The 22,500-nt window shown below is 43.7% G+C and overlaps 1 protein-coding gene across 1 annotated transcript in view; it reads right to left on the bottom strand.

Annotated features, from left to right (window-relative positions):
• Positions 1-6,396: 6,396 nt before the first annotated feature.
• Positions 6,397-22,500, bottom strand: part of tymp (thymidine phosphorylase) — a gene marked incomplete at its 3' end in the record, with an annotated part of 16,304 nt that continues 200 nt past the window's right edge. Inside the window, exons 2-9 of the mRNA XM_083659869.1 lie at positions 20,687-20,889; positions 15,073-15,171; positions 13,587-13,716; positions 13,264-13,382; positions 11,758-11,920; positions 7,940-8,167; positions 6,753-6,893; positions 6,397-6,539 (exon numbers count right to left, since the gene is read on the bottom strand). Coding sequence (XP_083515995.1) covers positions 6,397-6,539; positions 6,753-6,893; positions 7,940-8,167; positions 11,758-11,920; positions 13,264-13,382; positions 13,587-13,716; positions 15,073-15,171; positions 20,687-20,889 — 1,226 coding nt within the window. The remainder of the gene's footprint in view (positions 6,540-6,752; positions 6,894-7,939; positions 8,168-11,757; positions 11,921-13,263; positions 13,383-13,586; positions 13,717-15,072; positions 15,172-20,686; positions 20,890-22,500) is intronic.

Below are 22,500 nucleotides of genomic sequence, written 5' to 3'. Positions count from 1 at the left end.
CCACTCCTCTGTCAGAGCTCCGCCCATCCATCAGAATTCGCCCCTCCGTCAGAATGTCTCAATCTTTACCCATCATGCATCTCTCTTCAGGTTCCACCTGGACCCACTGGAACTCATCATCTGTCATGGAGCCATCTTCTTCCACTTCTACTATACATTAACAAGCGCAAACTTTTAAGACCACAACACCTCTCCCCCCTCCCCCCTCCCATACTCCACCTAGTGTCCTCTAGACTAGAGAGAGAGTGGTGTCAGCGGAGGACCAAAATGCTCATGAACCAAAAGCCAATGAACAGCCAGGAAGGGGTCTGGTGCTATTTTTGAATGCTAAAATAAAGCAGATAATGTACAATTTGATTTAAAAACAACAACCTTTCAGAGTACAACACAAACTGTCCATTTTGCTGCAACTCGACAGTGCTGTTTAATCCAGGACCTTACTTCCTGGAACTCTTGAGAGTAAAAAACTGGTCCATTGGAGTGAATGGAGATGTCGGGACTCTTCTATATACACGGCTCTGACTCCACCTACCTACCCCTCGAATCCCAACTCTCTACCACCTTCCTATCCCTATGGACCCTTTTCCCTCACCCCCCCCCCCCTTGCCCCCACAATACCACCCATATCCTAGCCGCTAATCCTACCCACCCCTTGAATCCTGAATCTACGGCTCTTTAACCAGTACATGACTGACTGACTGACTGACTGCCTGACTTTTACATCCCCTGACCCCGGCAGGGCCACTGGCTCAGCACCATGGTAAAAGCAAACTGATTCTGCAAAAGTCAGTTTGACGACTGTTGATAAAATACACTTCTCATGACGCTTTGGACAAAAGTGTCTAAAAGTGGGGGGGAACAAAAACAGTCAAAATAAAGACAAAGATGGATGAATGAATTGCTAAACCTCAGCATTATTTAATTTACAAGAAGTTAACACAGAGAATAGAAGAATCGGATCAGTTTTTTTCCATCTCTACATACACACAGTCAGGGAGTTCTGGACTAAATCATATCTGACAATAAAAGTACTCAGAGATTTGGGTCCGAGAGACAAAATGTCATCAAATGGGGGCCTGTGGTAACCTGATACTGCCAGATGGGGGCGATATTGTACTGCCCACGTCTGGCGGCGTCAGGTAAGGCCTGAGAATCACTATGCAAATTAAAGTAACATAATGTGTGATGGCCTGCAAAAACGCTTCACATGATGAAAATTTGACATTGACATTTTTTTTATATCATCATCATCATCCGTATATAAATGGGAGCTAGGGCTCTGTTTGTTTGTCTGTTTCTCTGTCTGTCCCACTGTGATGTCATAAATGACATCATCAGTGATCAATCTGTCTAAAAGTAAAACGTGAGAAAAATGGGTTTAAACATTCCAAAACAATATTTTCTACAGTGGCATTCCACCAAACCCTTTTGTTTTAGGAAAATAATTATTCACCAAGATGTACTACGGAGATTAAAGTAACCAAATCACTCAAAAAAAAAAAAAAGTGGTTTATCTCGAGAACCGTTATCCGATCAACTTCAAACTTGGGGAGTGTGTTGCTGGGAACCCGACGTAGTGCACTGAGAAAATTCCATGTTATTCGACATAGCGTCACCTACATGTACTGGCAACACAAAAAGCAGTTTATGTCAAGAACCGTTCGTCCAATCGACTTCAAAATTGGGGGGTGTGCTGCTGGGAACTCAGCCGTATTGCAGTCCCGACTTTCATGGAAGTCAACATAGCACCACCTACTGGCAACACAAAAATAGGTTTATCTGGAGAACCATTTGCCAGATTGACTTCAAACTAGGGGAGTGCTCTGTTGGAAGCCCGATGGAGCGCGATGTCGCATTTCATGCCATTCGGATGCATGCATAGTCCTAGTGTCACCTACTGACAACACAAAAAGCAGTTTATCTTGAGAACCGTTCATCCAAACGACTTCAAACTTAGCAGGTGCGCTACTGGGAAATTGCAGTGTTGAATTTTGTGCAATTCAACCAATAAGATCACGGCTTTCAAGTATCTCCTCGAACTGAGGAATGGGCACTGCACTATATCAACACTAATTCCAGGTCTGTATGTCTGTCTGTCTTTCGCGTATCTCGAGAACCGTTTGTCAGATCGACTTCAAACTTGGGGTAACCTGACGGAATGCAGTGGGGGGGAGCGCTTGGAACGGGCACTGCATTGGTTACAAACAATGTGTAGCAGCGACATGTGAAGGTTATCCTAGGCCGCCACACATATAATGTAATGTAAATGTAGTCAATGTAGTGTTTCTGCACATTATCTATGTCTAATTTGGCTATTAACCCTAGATGCAATATACCCCATAAAACATACTTCTCATCAAAATATCTTAAAGTACAACAATACATGGCAAATTGAGGTACTCTTCTTTTATTTTTAAATGTGAAATATCACAAAAAACACACAAAAAAATATTATGGGGAACACTATAAAACATATGTCAAATTCGGGAAAAATTAGGTAATCGTTACAAAAAAATCCCCCCCCCCCAAAAAACAGGAGCTCCCAACTTCTCCTTTGGTCCACCCATTCATGGGACTTGTGTGGTGAAAATCACCACACAAGTCACCAGAATAACATTAACCCAAACCCGAAGATATTTGACCTTCTATCACTAACGTCGGGTGAAAATCACCCGAACACGTAGCCGGTAGAAAAAACCATGAATGGGAGCAGGGAAACAAACCTACATTCAATGACGTCAGTGAGCATCCTGAAGGTACCTAAGGACCCGCCCACCTCAGACAGCGGCAAGACAATGAAAATCACGTGAATTCAATTGTCCGGGTGAAAATCACCCGACATTAGTGTTCTAGGGTTAAAATGATCTTGAATCTTACAGTCAGCTTTGGGAATTTGGATTTTAGCCATAGATAGCCGCAGGCAGGCAGCGGGCGGCTAGGCTACATATATGTGATGGCAAAGAAACTTCGAACATAAAAAAAACTGTTTGACATTTTGGCAACCACAAAACTCACTGACTGACTCAGGCTCGAACCAGCAACCCGGACCACAAAATTCGCTGGCTCAGGCGCGAACCTGCAACTAAATCTCACTGACTGCCTCAGGCTTAAACCAGCAACCTCAAAACTCACTGACTGATGCCTCAAACACACCAGCTACGAAACGCCGCCATGCATGCGTGAATTCAGCTGGAGCAGGAGCCTGGCCGTTCACACCAGAAGCACTCTGACTCTGCAAAAGCACACTTTTGCCGCATGCCGGTCACAACTTGTACCGACTTCCTGCCTGGCTGCACGCGGCCGCTCACTCTAATCTGTTAACAGAGATGCTGAAAGGAAACAAACTGCACTTCCAGACACTTCAGAGTCAGGCTGAAAGCCACAAACTTTCAGTTAGTCTTGTTGTAGAACCCATTATGGTAACATTTCTGGTAATAATTTACCAGAAATGTAATAATGCCAAATTTGCACTTAAAGGATGGCTTTACCGATAATCAACCCACTTTGTATCATATAATCTCGGTAATATAAGCACATGGGCAGTGTTTACCTTCTCTCGGTTTACCTCATGGAGAAAAATTATCCTGCAGAAACTCCGCCCCCCCAGCTGCAAGTCATTAAAGCTTGTTAAAGCTCTTGATGCTATTCTCCCTGGATGTGCGCATACTTCAAAAAATAAAAATAAATAATAACGCCCTCAGAGCAGATTCCGTGTCTCGAGCAGAACTTCCGCAGCTCCGTTGTGACGGAAAATGCGTCGCAACGGAGCGCTTTGCCAAAGGAGGACATGGGACATCTCCATGAGGAAAACAGAGAGAGAAGGTAAACACTGCCCAATGTGTTTTCTATTACCGAAATTATTAATGATACAAAGTGTGTTGATTATCGGTAAAGCCATCCTTTAACTTGATGAAAAATTTAATAAAACCCAACAATAACTTGGGTTATAATAATGTAATAACTTGACCAATAGTGTAATAAAATTATTTGACTGATATGGTAATATTTGACCGATAATGTAATACCTTTCAATACAGTAAAACCCAATAATGTAATAACTTGACCAATAACTTGAATAAAACAGAAACAAGAAGTACATTTTATTTGTATAGCACACTTCACAGACACAGAACCGCAAAGTACTTTATAATATAAAATATCAACAGCAACAGACAACACTGCCTTATAAATTAAAATAACAGCATCAATGGCCTATTTCATTTTCTTAGAGGATCATAACGTGGTAAATTACAATGCAATGACAACACGTTAGCCTAATAAACACCGCATCAAGAATAGTGATTTTCACTGTTGGAGTGAAAATACCATTTTCTGCGACAATATTTTGGTTATTGTGGACTTTACGCCAATGAAGCTGAGATGAACTTTACATCTTCGTGGTGCACCCAAACATTAACACAGCTTCAGTCTAACTCATTTCAATGAAGCGTTTAAAGCCCTCCTCCAGTGTGTTTTGTCATATTTCATATGTTTCTCAGTCATGTCCTGACAATGTTGATTAGCCACACTGTTCACCAAATATTTTTTGACAAATAATTTTCAAGTTCAAAAACTGAAGTTGCTAAAATGGGACAATGACGTATAATGATTAGATTCTGACTCAGGATGAGCTATCATGTTAACTAGCTAGCTAGCTGTTGTTGTTGGCATGTTAGCTAAGCCCACTGCCGGTTGCTGCTGTAACAGCTTCTTCTGGCTCAAAACGCCACTGACGTGACTGAAACACGAGCTCGTTAACAATTCCAAGTCACACTGATTTCAATCGTGCTATTTTGAAATCCGTTGCCGGTTAATAATGTGGCTATTCCTTGCAGCTGCGGAGGGAATCTGTTTCTGGCGTAACTTACATGTTTTTCCGGGTGTCTTACGCAAAAAGCGTAGCAGAGAATCAGATGATGTGCGACTTTATAGCAGGTAGAACATTTGAAAGACAACATTAACTAGGTAGAAACATTGACTGGACGGGGCTTTAAAGAGTGTGGTGCAGGTAAAACAAAACAAAAAGAAAAACAGTTAGGACTCAAGATTCTTATGAAAATATCCTCAAAAAACAAAATTAAAACATGTCCCCAGGGATATGGAGAAAAAGGCGGCATTATAATGCACATGTTCAAAACAAAATGCCATCTGTGCAGATAACACCTGTGACGACACTTGGGCTACTGTACTTACTGTAATAATATTAATAATATACAGTCAATGTGTACAGCAGAAAACTTTCAAAAACACCAGACGTACGATAATTATCGTATTTGTATGATAATTTACCACCAAAACCAATAGCAATTAGACAGTTTTTGTTTTCTTGTGTTCAGACATATAGGTTTATTAGATGTTGTTTTACCTTGACAGTTTCCGCTTGACAGCGGTTCTGCTGGGCACCCAGCCAGTCTGGTTGACACGTCATTGACCACGTCGTTGACCCAGCTGTCAGTAGACTGCTTCTGAGGAAGGCGAGAGCTATCGCCGAAACTGTCAAGGTAAAACAATATCTAATAAACCTATATGTCTGAACACAAGAAAACAAAAACTGTCTAATTGTTACGAAGACATGATGAACGTCATTGAACTAAAACCAATAGCATTTTGACCCTCTGGTACGATAGTGTGACACTGCCCAGAATGCATTTCGGCATTGACGGGAGAAGAATAAAACTCTGCTCCATTTCCCCCCCAAAGGCAACTGTTTACTTTCTGTTTAGTTTGGGCTCTATCTATGTTTAATATGGCCCTTTATAGTTTCAGTAGTCAAACCTAACTACAGTAGTAGTAAAAACTAGTTGACCCCCAATATGCAATTGGTTTTTCAAAATAACGCCCATTTGCAAATATAGTTTTGGAGAGCCACAGCAAGGCACAGCGGACCTTATTAAAATCGTCACAGGTGTTACTGCTAGATTTGTGGGTTTTTATGTGCGCGTGCCAAATGCTTAACAAAAACCTGTCTAGATGCAGCTATGTGCGGGGGAAAACAAAAAACAAAAGAGAATCGTAATTGCTACATAAAAGCCCCACATATTAATGCAAAGTGGTGTCTAACCTGCACCATGCTCTTTAAGTGAGAACAACTGGTACAACAGGCTGTGGGGTATTCTCTCTCTTTCTATAAAAAAAAAAAAAAAATTACTAACCTAAACTTGTACCACTAACCTAAACTTGTACCACTGTTCCTTCAGAAGTTGTAGTTGTCATAGACTGTGCTCCATAGTTGATTGCTCTATTGCTGACAAAAAGTGTGTTATTGTAAGTCGCTTTGGATAAAAGCGTCTGCCAAATGACGTAATGTAATGTAATGGGTATGTTGTTGTTTCAAATTGGTCCTCAAGATGGCGGCATAACAGTTGTGTGATGTCAATTGAAATTTAAATCTATGAATCACTGTGGCAGCAGCAGTTCTGTCACCAGCGTGTGTGTGTGCGGATGCTCGTTGGATCCCACAGTCAGAGCACTCTGCAGCCGATTGATCTGGTCTGGAGTCACAGCTGGACTCTCATAGTGCAGCCGCAGCCAGGAGATGCCTGGAAACACGCGTGCGCGCGCACACACACACACACACACACACACACACACACACACACACACACACACACACACACACACACACACACACACACACACACACACACACACACACACACACACACACACACACACACACACACGTTCCCATCAGACAGGAGATATGGAGCAGGAGGAGAGGACAGTCTGTGACATCATCGTTGACCTCTCACCTTTTGTGACCATTTGACCAGGTGACACCAGTAGCTCCGCCCCCACACTGTGATTGACAGGTTCTCCGGCCTTCGATCGTCCTGCGCCCAAATTGTGAAGAACTTCAGCTAAAGCAAGTCCATCCACCTCCATAACCACACCTAGAGAGAGACACAGAGAGAGAGAGAGAGAGAGAGAGAGAGAGAGAGAGAGAATGAGAGAGAGATGTTCTACCATCTCTGTGTATGTTTGTGTACTTTTGTTTCGTTTTGGACTCTAAGCACTAAGCAGTGGAAATGCGGTCGGCAATTTGAGAATCAATAGCAGATCCAATATATATATATCTCAAGGGAGTAAATACTGCCTATTTGCATATATTACAGAGATTATAATGATACACAGCGGGTTGAAAATCAGCAAAGCCTTCCTTTAAAGGTCTAATCTTTTATCTTATGCACGATATCTCATTCATTACTACCGGTAGTTTGATTTTGACGACACTTGGCGGGATGATGCATCTTGTTGCTGATTGGCCCAAGAACGACATATTTACTCCATCTGGGCCCTTCTTGAACTAACTTCTTTCTCTCTTAAAAAAAAAAAAAAACTACTAACCTAAACTAAACTTGTACCACTGTTCCTTCAAAAGTTGTAGTTGTTATAGACTGTGTTTTTTTTGTTTTTTTTGTACCTTTATTTATACAGGGGGATTCTCACTGAGAGCAATGCTCTCTTTTTCAGGGGTGCCCTGTTCACATTCACACACACATTCATACCTGGAAGCTGACCAGTACAACCACAGTCTGATCTGCTGGCCACTGATCAGCTCCACTGGAGCGGCTGGGGGTCAAGGGCCTTGCTCAAGGGCACCTCAGTAGTGGTAATGAGGGAGGGGCAAGCGCTGCCTTTTCACTTTCCCCACCCAGATTTATCCTGCCGGTCCCGGGGATTGAACCGACGACCTTCCGGTCACAAGCTCGCTTCTCTAACCATTGGGCCACCACTGCATAGTTGCATAGTTGATTGCTCTATTGCTGACAAAAATGTGATATTGTATTGTAAGTCGCTTTGGATAAAAGCGTCTGCCAAATGACGTAAATGTAAATGTAAAATTTACTGCTGCCTTGATTCACATTTAAATGTGATTGATTGATTGATTGATTGATTGATCCATCTCTGTGTGTTTATCTCTATGTGTATTTTCTACCATCTTTGGGAGTCTTCAGTTCCATCTGATGTTGAGCTTTTCTCAGGATACTGTAGTAGTCTGTGTGGGCGGAGCATAGTGACCCGGCCGTTTCCCTGGCCACGCCCTGAGCTTCCATCATGGCCTGGAACTTGGCCAGAGCGGCTCCAGCAATCACAGCCTCAGAAATCTGCCTGCTGCCTTCTGATATGTCGGACACCTTTCCGGTCATCATCAGCAACACGCCCCCTGTGGAAACAAAAACCAATAGAGTCGACCTATAACAGCGGGGCAGGGGGGGGGGTTTCGACCCAGGGTGGAGTTTATAGGGTATAGAATAGGGTGTGGCGTGTAGTTTATAGGGTATAGAGTGGGCTGCAGAGCGTAGTTTATAGGGTATAGAGTAGGGTGTGGTGTGTAGTTTATAGGGTAGAGAGTGGGCTGCAGGGTGTAGTTTATAGGGTATGTAGAGTGGGGTGCAGGGTGTAGTTTATAGGGTATGTAGAGTGGGCTGCAGGGTGTAGTTTATAGGGTATGTAGAGTGGGGTGCAGGATGTAGTTTATAGGGTATGTAGAGTGGGGTGCAGGGTGTAGTTTATAGGGTATGTAGAGTGGGCTGCAGGGTGTAGTTTATAGGGTATGTAGAGTGGGGTGCAGGGTGTAGTTTATAGGGTATGTAGAGTGGGGTGCAGGGTGTAGTTTATAGGGTATGTAGATTGGGGTGCAGGGTGTAGTTTATAGGGTATGTAGAGTGGGGTGTAGGGTCTAGTTTATAGGGTATGTAGAGTGGGGTGCAGGGTGTAGTTTATAGGGTATAGAGTGGGGTGCAGGGTGTAGTTTATATTGTAGAGAGTGGGCTGTAGGGTGTAGTTTATAGGGTATGTAGAGTGGGGTGCAGGGTGTAGTTTATAGGGTATAGAGTGGGGTGCAGGGTGTAGTTTATAGGGTAGAGAGTGGGCTGCAGGGTGTAGTTTATAGGGTATGTAGAGTGGGGTGCAGTGTGTAGTTTATAGGGTATAGAGTGGGCTGCAGGGTGTAGTTTATAGGGTATAGAGTGGGCTGCAGGGTGTAGTTTATAGGGTATGTAGAGTGGGGTGCAGTGTGTAGTTTATAGGGTATAGAGTGGGCTGTAGGGTGTAGTTTATAGGGTATGTAGAGTGGGGTGCAGGGTGTAGTTTATAGGGTATAGAGTGGGGTGCAGGGTGTAGTTTATAGGGTAGAGAGTGGGCTGCAGGGTGTAGTTTATAGGGTATGTAGAGTGGGGTGCAGTGTGTAGTTTATAGGGTATAGAGTGGGCTGCAGGGTGTAGTTTATAGGGTATAGAGTGGGCTGCAGGGTGTAGTTTATAGGGTATGTAGACTGGGCTGCAGGGTGTAGTTTATAGGGTATAGAGTGGGCTGCAGGGTGTAGTTTATAGGGTATAGAGTGGGGTGCAGGGTGTAGTTTAAAGTGTATGTAGAGTGGGGTGCAGGGTGTAGTTTATAGGGTATAGAGTGGGGTGCAGGGTGTAGTTTATAGGGTATGTAGACTGGGCTGCAGGTTGTAGTTTATAGGGTATAGAGTGGGCTGCAGGGTGTAGTTTATAGGGTATAGAGTTGGCTGCAGGGTGTAGTTTATAGGGTATAGAGTGGGCCGCAGGGTGTAGTTTAAAGTGTATGTAGAGTGGGGTGCAGGGTGTAGTTTATAGGGTATAGAGTGGGCTGCAGGGTGTAGTTTATAGGGTATAGAGTGGGCTGCAGGGTGTAGTTTATAGGGTATAGAGTGGGCTGCAGGGTGTAGTTTATAGGGTATAGAGTGGGGTGCAGGGTGTAGTTTAAAGTGTATGTAGAGTGGGGTGCAGGGTGTAGTTTATAGGGTATAGAGTGGGCTGCAGGGTGTAGTTTATAGGGTATAGAGTGGGCTGCAGGGTGTAGTTTATAGGGTATAGAGTGGGCTGCAGGGTGTAGTTTATAGGGTATGTAGAGTGGGGTGTAGTTTATAGGGTATAGAGTGGGGTGCAGGGTGTAGTTTAAAGTGTATGTAGAGTGGGGTGCAGGGTGTAGTTTATAGGGTATGTAGAGTGGGGTGTAGGGTGTAGTTTATAGGGTATAGAGTGGGGTGCAGGGTGTAGTTTAAAGTGTATGTAGAGTGGGGTGCAGGGTGTAGTTTATAGGGTATAGAGTGGAGTGCAGGGTGTAGTTTATAGGGTATAGAGTGGAGTGCAGGGTGTAGTTTATAGGGTATAGAGTGGAGTGCAGGGTGTAGTTTATAGGGTATGTAGAGTGAGCTGCAGGATGTAGTTTATAGGGTATAGAGTGGGCTGCAGGGTGTAGTTTATAGGGTATAGAGTGGGGTGCAGGATGTAGTTTATAGGGTATGTAGAGTGGGGTGCAGGGTGTAGTTTATAGGGTATGTAGAGTGAGCTGCAGGATGTAGTTTATAGGGTATAGAGTGGGCTGCAGGGTGTAGTTTATAGGGTATAGAGTGGGGTGCAGGATGTAGTTTATAGGGTATGTAGAGTGGGGTGCAGGGTGTAGTTTATAGGGTATGTAGAGTGGGGTGCAGGGTGTAGTTTATAAGGTATAGAGTGGGCTGCAGGGTGTAGTTTATAGGGTATAGAGTGGGCTGCAGGGTGTAGTTTATAGGGTATAGAGTGGGGTGCAGGGTGTAGTTTATAGGGTATGTAGAGTGAGCTGCAGGATGTAGTTTATAGGGTATAGAGTGGAGTGCAGGATGTAGTTTATAGGGTATGTAGAGTGGGGGGCAGGGTGTAGTTTATAGGGTATGTAGAGTGGGGTGCAGGGTGTAGTTTATAAGGTATAGAGTGGGCTGCAGGGTGTAGTTTATAGGGTATAGAGTGGGGTGCAGGGTGTAGTTTATAGGGTATGTAGAGTGAGCTGCAGGATGTAGTTTATAGGGTATAGAGTGGAGTGCAGGATGTAGTTTATAGGGTATGTAGAGTGGGGTGCAGGGTGTAGTTTATAAGGTATAGAGTGGGCTGCAGGGTGTAGTTTATAGGGTATAGAGTGGGGTGCAGGATGTAGTTTATAGGGTATGTAGAGTGGGGTGCAGGGTGTAGTTTATAAGGTATAGAGTGGAGTGCAGGGTGTAGTTTATAGGGTATAGAGTGGAGTGCAGGATGTAGTTTATAGGGTATGTAGAGTGGGGTGCAGGGTGTAGTTTATAAGGTATAGAGTGGGCTGCAGGGTGTAGTTTATAGGGTATAGAGTGGGGTGCAGCATGTAGTTTATAGGGTATAGAGTGGGCTGCAGGGTGTAGTTTATAGGGTATGTAGAGTGAGCTGCAGGATGTAGTTTATAGGGTATAGAGTGGAGTGCAGGATGTAGTTTATAGGGTATGTAGAGTGGGGTGCAGGGTGTAGTTTATAAGGTATAGAGTGGGCTGCAGGGTGTAGTTTATAGGGTATAGAGTGGGGTGCAGGATGTAGTTTATAGGGTATGTAGAGTGGGGTGCAGGGTGTAGTTTATAAGGTATAGAGTGGAGTGCAGGGTGTAGTTTATAGGGTATAGAGTGGAGTGCAGGATGTAGTTTATAGGGTATGTAGAGTGGGGTGCAGGGTGTAGTTTATAAGGTATAGAGTGGGCTGCAGGGTGTAGTTTATAGGGTATGTAGAGTGAGCTGCAGGATGTAGTTTATAGGGTATAGAGTGGAGTGCAGGATGTAGTTTATAGGGTATGTAGAGTGGGGTGCAGGGTGTAGTTTATAAGGTATAGAGTGGGCTGCAGGGTGTAGTTTATAGGGTATAGAGTGGGGTGCAGGGTGTAGTTTATAGGGTATGTAGAGTGGGGTGCAGGGTGTAGTTTATAAGGTATAGAGTGGGTTAACGTGTGGTTGGGTACCCAGGGATGTGACCAGCTCCATGAGGTCATCGGGTCCTTTCCCCTTCAGGGCCTCCAGAGACTCGACCACCTCCAGACTGTTGCCCACACATCGACCAATAGGAGTGTCCATACGGCTAAGCACCGCCGCTGTACGCATGCCCAGGCCATTGCCTGTATTCATCTAAAACAACGCACCTTCATCACCATCATCATCATCATCATCATTTGTCAGCTGTACAGTTAAAGCTTTTCTACAAGACTAGTTACATCAGTTACATGTCACAATCAGCAGATACAAATATTTGTATGATAAATATTTACATAATATTACTATAAATAAGGAATATTTACTGACTTCTGGCATAAAACACATTAACTTGAATTAAGGAACTTTGAAATGGAAAGATCAGCTCTTGTTTAAATAATTTAAATACCCTGGCAAGCAAAATGCACGAAAAGCTTCCAACTATGTAATTTAGGGTGTTATGTGACTATCGTAAGCCTAAAAAAGTAGGAGACATTTGTTTCAACCCAAATCCTAAATATTGCCATTTCCCTGTTTGCACTGCTTTTTGAGGCTGGGGTTGAAGTGGGCGGTGCTTAGGGCTCAAAACTGACTCCCATATCCCGTCATAAAGGGAAAACCCATCATAAAGAAGCTCTCAGTTGTCTGTCAAACCTGAGATTTAATGAATCCAGCCAACAGACACCTCTGGCGCATGCTCCCTCCCCTAGAGCCGTTGTTCTGCCCTCCCCAACTGCACATGCGCTGCGTCATTCGGCTCTTGCGTTGCGACTGCGAGCAGTCAGACAGAGCAGAGGCTGCCCGCCTGAGTGCAGCGTCTATAGGCCGACAACCCACAATGCCGATAGCCCTCTAATCTGATGCCTTTAGTGCGCCCTAACCCCTAACCCTAACCCCTAACTCTAACCCCTAACCCTAACCCGTAATCCCTAACTCCTAACCCCTAACCCTAACCTGTAATCCCTAACCCCAAGAGAGGAGAGCAGAGAATAGCTGTTTAGTTTTCAATGATTTCCAAGCATCATCATTTTATATACTTGATCGTTTTGGTGTTGAGTTGCCGAGTTTTGTTGATATCGGCCGTAGAGTTGTTTGCCTTCTCTCCAATACAATGGAATGGGATGGGGTGCTCACCGCGCCAAAAACATTTGAAAAACTCAACAGCATGTCTCTTTCTAGAAATCATGACCCGGTTACTCAAGTGAATCCACAGACCTTGTTGTGAGCAGTTTAATGTAGGAACTATTTTCTTTTAACCGAAATAGCAGGCAGAGATCTCTACGGCCGATATCTCCAAAAGTCAGCAACTCACACGAAAACAATCTAAATGGATAAACTATAAGAGGAAAGATGAACTGTCAAGTCTATGCTGTATATATATAGCGCTTGGAGCCGGGGATCGAACCACCAACCTTCTGATTAGTCGACGACCCGCTCTACCTCCTGAGCCACAGCCGCCCCACTATAAAGAAGGTTAATATCATTATAAAGTTGTTTACCAGTGACTCTGCTAGCTTCTTAGCACTAGCCAAGTCTTTATACAGAGCAGCTCGTCCAAACTTGACATCCAGAACCAGAGCAGTCAGTGACTCCACCCCTTTCTTTGAGATAATAGAACCTGCAGAACACACACACACACACACACACACACACACACACACACACACACACACACACACACACACACACACACACACACACACACACACACACACACACACACAGAGTATTAGGCTAGTAGCTTCATACCAGTACTGAGTGGTACACTCTCATGTTAGTAGGTGAGAAGTGCTAGTTTTGGTTAGTAATACTAACTCAGTACCAGTGATGAGAGGTAAGCTGTCCACGGTGCTGGTGGCGTCCCTCATGGCATACAGGACTCGGTCTGCAGGAACCAGCGTCTCTGTCTGACCCACAATGCAACAGCCCACAGTGGCCAGGATCTCCCGGACCTAGAGACGGACAGGGTCAAAGGTTAACTCGGAGCGAGGCTGTGTGTTAGACAGTGTTGGGCAAGCTACTTGGGAAATGTAATTAGTTACTGATTACTGTACTGATTGATCCTTAAAAAAGTAATAAAGTTACTGATTACTTTTTCCAAAAGTAATTAGTTACATTACTGGTTATGTTACTAGTTACTTTATTAGTTACTTTTTATGTTCTCTTTACCCCTGAAAAAGTATATATATTTATGTATATATATATATATATACCGTATATATATATATACTCCCCACCTTCTCCCTTTCCATGCTCTCTCCTCCCCCACACCCCCCTGCTCTCCCCCTCCCTTCTCCTGCTCTCTCCTCTTTCTCCCTTCCCCTGCTTCTTCCCCTCCTCCTCTCCTCCCCAACATTCCCCATTCCCTGCCACTTCCTGCTCTCTCCTCTTCTCACATTCCCCCTGCTCTCCCTCCCCTGCACCCTCCCCACCTCCTCCCTTTCCTGATCTCTCTTCCCCAACTATTCCCCCACTATTCTAAAGCATGGCACCCATTATATCCTCTCCCACTATTCCGCCTCTATTCTAAAGCATGGCACCCATTCTACCCTAAAGCGTGGCACCCTTCTATCCTATATTTCCATATTTTCTATATTTCTCTATCATATGATTGTTCGATGTGTTATTATTACTACTGTAATTTGCTACTGTTGTGTCAGCTAGCCCTCCTTTCCCTGTTCTCTCCATATACTCTGTCATACTCCCCCTGCTCTCCCTCCCCACCTCCTCCCCTTCCCGAACTCCCCCCCCCACTATTCTGAAGCATGGCATCCATCCTATTTTAAAGCATGGCACCCATTCTCTTTCTTTCCCCCTTCCCCTGCTCCTTCCCCACCTCTCCTTCTCTGTTCTCTCCTCCCCCACATTTCCCATTATCTCCCCACCTCCTCCCTCTCCCTGCTCCCCTACATCCCCCTGCTCTCCCTCCCCCCGCCCCTCTCCTGCTCTCTCCTCTTTCCCCCTTCCCCTGCTCCTTCCCCACCTCCTATACTCCCCAACATTTCCCATTCCCTCCCCACCTCATCACTTTCCTGCTCTCTCCTCTCTCACATTCCCCCTGCTCTCCCTCCCTTCTCCTGCTCTCTCCTCCACTCTATCCTATATTTCTATATTTTCTATATTTCTCTATCAATTGTTCAATGTGTCATCATTACTACTGTAATTTGCTACTGTTGTGTCAGCTAGAATTAGCTAGACATATTTTCTGTGAAGCCCTCTGGGACATGCTTGTGAATTAGGGCTATACAAATAAACTTGACTTGACTAGCTAGCTGTAGTATGTACATGTTATGTGAGTTGTAGGATACCTGGGCTGGTGGCTGGTGGATGTTGAATCCTGGGATTGATTCCAGTTTATCAAGAGTTCCTCCTGTATGACCCAAGCCCCGCCCACTTATCATAGGGACCTGACACACATACACACATGCACGCATGCACGCACACACACACATACACACGCACACACACACAGACAGACAGACACACACACACACACACACACACACACACACACACACACACACACACACACACACACACACACACACACAGATTATGAAAGTGCAGATTGTAAGCTTTCAAATGATGTGTCATACTTTGAAAATAGTTGACGACAATTATGTAGTTCTAACGTAAGTTCAAGCCAGGAAGACTATAATATGCATTTTACACTTCCTTAATTCACTTTTTATATCTCCACTCTTCAATCTACTCACAAGCTCATAAGCTGTCAATTTCCAGGTTTCAATTGAATAATCAGCTGGTTGCCGCCTAGTCTCTTTTAACCAATAGCATAGTGTCACATCACTGCTCTCATCCCCTCTCACCCCACACACCTCCAGTGTAAGCCTATCACATTGCTTCGCACCCCTGTCGTAAGCCAATCGCTTGGAGGCGGTTTCCTTAAATATGCTTTTTTCTGTCTCATTCAGCCTCTCAACACTGCTGCTGTCAGTCTCGCACCCTCCTCCTCCCCCTCTCCTCTCGGTCATCGCAGACCTATCCGATTCTTCAGTCGTATGAGTCTCAGAAGGAGATCACCAGCACCATCTGGTTGATCTGGGCTGATGCAGCTCCCTCAAGATCTCCCTGCGGTGTCTAACCGCCAAAGACTAATAACAATACCTTATTCTCATCATTCTTTCTGTAAAGCATCATTCACGTTATTGTAATAAATATCATTTTATTCATTGGTCTCTAGTCTCTCCTGATTGAAATGCTTATGTGAATGTTGGTACTCCTAAAAGCAACATTCAGAGAAAATCACCCTGAAAGTTGGTGAGCAAGTTTGTCCTGAACAAGCAAAGTTTGGGCTAAATTCAACAAATGCTAAATATTTCCTATTTAGTGATACAAAAATTGTTATTTGTTATATTGAGTGCATTCTTCAACATTCTAAACTTTCATTACTCAGAGGGGCAGCTTGTGAACAGGCAAAGCAGGCAACTGCTTGGGGCCCCAGTCCGTTATGGCCCCCTGAGGCCTGACAAACTTTACTCCACAGCAGTGACCACAAACCCCTATCCATTAAAGAACCAAATTTGCAATGGCATTGAAACCTCCCTAAAGGGGCTCCATGTCATCCCCTGGCCTGGACAATTTTGAATGACGTGAATTCAGTTTCACTTTCAATTCAAGTCAAGTATGTGACTCATTCCTGTCAAACTTGTATGATTCACTTATTCTCTTGAATTGAAAGTGAATGAAGTAAATGAATTTATCTGGAAGTCATAACGAAAGAGAAAATAGAGGATGTGGGGAAAAAACAAGTGGAGCAGATACTGATTAGGCAGATAACTGAATGCTGTTATTTTAGTATAGCAACCTATGGGGAGATAGGCTACTTGAATAAATTCAGCTAGCAATGGTGTACATTTTTTTTTTGTTAGTTAACCTGGCTAAGCTAATAGTTAAGCTATTAATTGCTATGAAAGCAGGGCACACAATTAGCAGCAGTCACCACTCACCAGCCGAATGCTGGTAATAAAATATAAATCTGCAAGTAGCTGGTAGGTAGATTTGATTCACTCACCAGCAGCCAAAAACAAACAATGCTAATCCATTGAGTGGCTGGTAACATTTGAACATTCACTAGACATTTAGCCGGTGGACAAAAACGTTTGCACCATGTATGAAAGTTATGAGTAGGCTAATAAAATATGTCCTAGGAACTTGAGGAATTCCAATGATAATATTGATGTATTTTTCGTTGGTGTCAGGTTAGTAATACAATTTTGGCGATGAGGATGGAGGGGCCCGCAGGGAATTTTTGCCTAGGGCCCCTACAGACTCTAGAATCGCCACATTATATTTACAACATTTTGACCCAGTGATAATTAAAAGAAAAAAAGGGAGATTTTGAGTGCTAGAAACTAGCAAAGATAACTCTAGCCCTTGCTCTTGCACTGGGTGTGATATATTGTTAAGGTTGCTGTGAGACTGGTGGATTTACGTGCGGATACTTAATGTCCAAGACACACTTGGTAAACTGAAGTCTCAATAACTAGGAACGCTGTAGCACTTGATAGTTGGGTCTGCAAAGTTCGAAGATGGAAACTGTGCAGAAGGTTGTCGTGAGGTTAGTCTATGAACAACTACAGAGGACCTGCAGAGCACACCCTTATAGGTCCCGACTATGACATCACACTGCGTAGTGACATCATCAGTAAGGCCATCAGAGACGACATGATTTAAGCCACTTAATCATGACATCATCACCGTCTGCGACATCATCAGAGATCTATGACATCATAGTAGGAATGATGACATCATCTAACATATATGGCCCTGTACGTTTTAAGTAATATATGTTACAGTAAACCCAACAATTGCAAAAGAGCCAAATGCCAAATGTATGCGGACGACACAATTGTTTATGTGTCTGCAAAAACTCCTCAGATGGCAGCGGAAATACTGTCAAAAGAAATGTCTGGTGTGTCACAGTGGCTTCAAAATAATCATTTGACTTTGAATTATAAGAAGACAGTGTCGATGTGCTTTTCCATTAAGAGGAAAGCCAACGAAAATTATGGAGTAAAGATCAATGAGATGGAGATAAATCAAGTAGACGAGTTTAAATTTTTAGGTGTTATTTTAGATTCTCAACTTAAGTTTGGTAGGCATGTGAAGAAGCTGTGCAAAACTGTCAAAACCAATTTAAATTGCTTTCGCCTGATTAGACATTATATACCCCTTACCCTTGTACCCTACTGGTCCGGCTAGCCGGTGCGAAGCGGTAATCGCGTTAAGTTAAATTAGGAAAATCCTGGAGCGATAGGTGTGAAATTCAGCACAGGTTTTTTTTATGGTTTATTATGGTAATTCACGTTGCCAGAACTAGAAAAACATCATCCTGGCACCCAGAAACTCAAATAATCCTTAATTGTCCACTAAGGACCGGCTGCACGGTCATTGACTTCCATTAAAACCGCCTTTTTGAGACCTCCAGGAAATTCTTACAAAATTAATGTATTTCATTTTTTTCAGCGGGCATCCTGGACCAAATACCTTGAAATTTGACCTTAATATCTAACCTTGGGGTTGATTGAACATTTGGTTGAGTTACAAGGCTTCAAAATCCATTGCATAGTTTTCCCATTGACTTCAATGTTAATTTTGCAAAAAAACAAAAAACAAAAATCGACTCCCAGCCACTTTCCCCAAAAATAATTATTTTTCTGATCTTACACCTCTCAGTTCGACTCAAGACATCAAATTTTTAGTTTCTATTGTGTTTGCCCCCCCCCCCCATTTGCCCAGTGTATGCACAGCATCCAATTGCATGGAGATTTCCATGAAATATAGCCTACAGTGATCAACATGGAAACATGGTCACATGACCAGGGAACGTGGATTTTCCGGTGCAAACTAATGATTTGAAGCTTGGCCCTTATTTGATTCCATAGAATGAAGCTCGTTTGTGTTTTTTGTGAAAACTAGCTTGAAGTCGAAAATGGGCAGTTTCATGTTTTTTTTGTAAAACTTACCTTATTTGAAACTACATCGTATCTCCGCGCCCGTTCGTTGTAGAGACTCGTGACGAGCATTTTTGGAATCGGCGTCGAAAAGTGAGTCTAGATCTCTAATCTTGTCGTGATCCATGCCGTTCTAAGTGCTTTCCATGACTTCCGCTTTGAGACACGCAAAAGCAGCGAGGCGCAGTCACATCCGATGCCCACGAAGGAGCGTCTTGGGCGGCGGAGGCGGTCAGAGCGTCATCCGTGGAGGCCAGCTCTGAGCTCCCTCGCTCATGGCCTAAATGGTGTCGTTCAAGCGTGTGTTTTGAGCCGGATGTTCAACTACGGCTATGAGGTAGGAGGAATGGAATAGGGAACGGATATGGATCGATAAAAAATAAGAAAATACTTACTTATAAATATAAAAAACAAGTACTAATATCAAGATCCATGAAAGTTAAAAAAATGCAAATTTGCAATTCTCAAAAGATGGAAGCTGGAATAAAGTAATTCCTCCGCCAAATATGTGATCAATCTACAGCTATGATAATCCCACCACCCCGCCACCAGGTGGCATTCATGGGAAGGGAAAAAAATCATATTTTGTGTTTTCTACTATAAATTTGATTGTACATTAAGTACAGTAAACTGGCATTCGAGGGGTTAAAATTCAGAGTAAGCACTAAATGTTGATATGAGGTATGAGGGATGAACTTACCAATGGATAAGAATCAATAAAAAATAAAAAAATAATTAATTAAGACTATCAAAAATAAGAACTAATATCAAGGTCCATGTACACGGACCAGTGGACAGTTAAGGGTTACCGGGCTAGCGGGGTACAAGGGCAGCACAACAGTACATGCATGCCATGATATTTTCCCATTTATCATATTGCATAACCGTTTGGGGTCAGGCTAACCAAACAACACTGGCACCCATTAGGTCATTATTTAAACAGGCACTGAAAGTAATGGACCAGAAACCTGTTCGATGGCACCATTGCCAAATTATCAATAAATATAATTTACTAAGTTTTGACAGTTTTGTCGGCTTCTAATTTTTAAAACTTATTTTTAAATGTGTGAACAGCCTTGCTCCAGAGATACTTTGCCAGTTAATAAACAAACAAGACGGTGGTATTAGAACTAGGGGTGCAGCAAGCGGGAACTGTAGAACAGCGAAACGCAGAACAACATTCGGACAGTCATCCTTCTCGGTAATAGGTACCAAATTATGGAACACATTACCACATGAAATAAAAACATTGACAGAACTCACCGTATTTAACACACAAGCAAAACAATGGCTGAAACTGAAACAAGCCTGTGAACATTGACTTTTAGTATTGTACTATTTTAGTTTTCTGTCCTTATTTGTTTTGTGTTTTTGCTTTTTGTTTTTGTCTTATCTGTTCTGTTTTATATGGTTCGTTTTTAACGTTTTTAACGTTTTGGTACTGTTTTAACCTTTCTCTTGAACTTTTGTTTTAATAGTAAAGGCCTAACCAGGGACAGGGGTTGCAAATTAGCCTCGGCTAGAAACCTGTATGCATGACATCTGTTTTGTAGGTCATATGAAATAATGTTCAATGCATTTGTCCCTGCTCAATAAACGAATAAATAAATAAATAAATATGATAAACCTAAAGGTACAACATGTGATTTGGGAGAAAGATTGAGTCAACACGGTTCTCATTTTCACAGGTAATCAAAGCTCTGGGTTGGTGCGCCGGTCCGTCCACCAACCCAAGGCGTCAGTATTTGACAACCTGGGAAAATGAGAACCGTGTTGACTCAATCTTTCTCCACAATCACAAATATACCTCCTTATAGCACCTAACCACGTCTTATGAGGAACGTTTCTCCAGACCTGCATTGTTTTACATGGAGGTTGATCTGTACCTATGAAGTGTGTGTGTGTGTGTGTGTGTGTGTGTGTATCTGTGGTTTTTTAGCATGTTCACCTTACAGCCACATGCAGCTAGTGCAGGCGCTAACACAAGACTGACTTTATCTCCCACTCCGCCTGTCGAGTGCTTGTCAACCACTAGCCCTGCCCACGCCTCTGGCCATGACATCACTTCCCCCGATCGCATCATCTCTCTGGTCAGGGCTTCGGTCTCCGTGGTGACCATGCTCCTCTGCCAGATCGCCATGAGCATGGCTCCTTTAACAAAAAAGACAAACCAGCGTTAGCCAATAAAACATACTCAAAGAGGTGTGTGTGTGTGTGTGTGTGTGTGAGAGAGAGAGAGAGAGAGAGAGAGAGAGAGAGAGTGTGTGTGTGTCTGTACCTCTAAACTGGTAAACCGTCCTGATCACATGACTCACATTCTGTTTGGTTCTGTGGATCAGTCTGGCCTCTGCACGGGCCAATCAGGGAGCTGCCTCGTAGTTGACAACGTAATCGGCCAATCAGGGCAAAGTACTGTATAGTGGCTCCCGAAGCAACGAGCAATAACATTCAAGTTAGTAGAGTAAACACGGCCAAGTGCGGTCGTTGCAGAAATAGACTCAATAACAACAATTAAACAAGAACAAGAGGATGCAACAGTCGAACTTCTTGGCGGAAAATATGTTTTCGCCGTTCTTCTGAGTTGGATTAGATTTGGCGACGCTGATTGGCTGAAGGAGTTGTCTTTCAAGGCAAATACTTCCACCCGCTGAAATCTGTGTGGACGGCTTGGAGTCCAGACGGTAACACAGAACCAAACAGGATGTGTGAGGTCACATGATCATTCAGTATGGTTTTAACAGCCTAATGTTCCTCGGCCGATTACGTTCCTCCACCCTTACATTGAAAAACGTCAGGTCGGTTAATTTGAAAAACGTCACGGTTAATTTCAAAATGTTGTGGCGTTGGTTATGGTTAAGCAACTAAAACAGCTGGGATAAGTTTCGGCAACAAAATCAATGTGGTTGATTGAGTTTAGGACAACTAAAACAACTTGTTTAAGGTTATGGTTTGGGTTAGGCTTACAGTATATAACAAAAACATGAAATGTAGACTTTAACACACTGGGACTCGAACTGGGGTCTCCTGACATGGTCACTGGAGCATGGGCCAGCGCGTCCCCCTCTGTCTGTGGCAGGGGAGCTGTCCGAGGTGCTGAAAGTGGCAGAGCTCCGGCACGCAGAGGCCGGCCCGCTGCTGTCCGCCGCTCTTCCTGCTACTACAGCATGAGGCTCACGACAGCCTATCAGCACCAGGCTCACGACAGCCTATCAGCACGAGGCTCACGACAGCCTATCAACACGAGGCTCACGACAGCCTATAGCAGAGCTGTGTTCATCTAGCATCGTCTCCCCTGTGATTCCCTGCACCTGTGTGGCAGCATATAACTGTTTGTGCTTTCAGACCTTGCTGCTGAAGCTTGACCAGAGACCTTTAATATACCGTAGATAGACACCCCACTGCAGACTGCCAATAATAAGAAATAAGTACTCTGCTGGTCTCCTAAATGGGCGTGGTCATCAGCTTGTGATTGGCTGTCTGTCAATGGTCTGAAACTTCATTGGCTGACCAGTCTCCTAAGTGGGCGTGGCAGTGGGTGGAAACCACTGTGGAAACCTAGGTGGCAAAGATACAGGAAGTGACTGGAAGTTGAGGTCTCTCTATCTACTGTACAGTGTATATTAAAGGTCTCTAGAAAAATGGACCCGTTCAGGTCGGTATAGTGACGCAGAGGGACCTGACAAATATGAGAACGGGCTGGTGTATGTATGTGTCTGTGTGTGTGTGTGTGTGTGTGTGTGTGTGTGTGTGTCTATGTGTGTG

The sequence above is a fragment of the Poromitra crassiceps genome, assembly GCF_964638095.1.
Source record: "Poromitra crassiceps genome assembly, chromosome: 2".
NCBI lineage: Eukaryota > Metazoa > Chordata > Actinopteri > Beryciformes > Melamphaidae > Poromitra > Poromitra crassiceps.
This window is presented reverse-complemented; position numbering and strand designations above follow the sequence as displayed.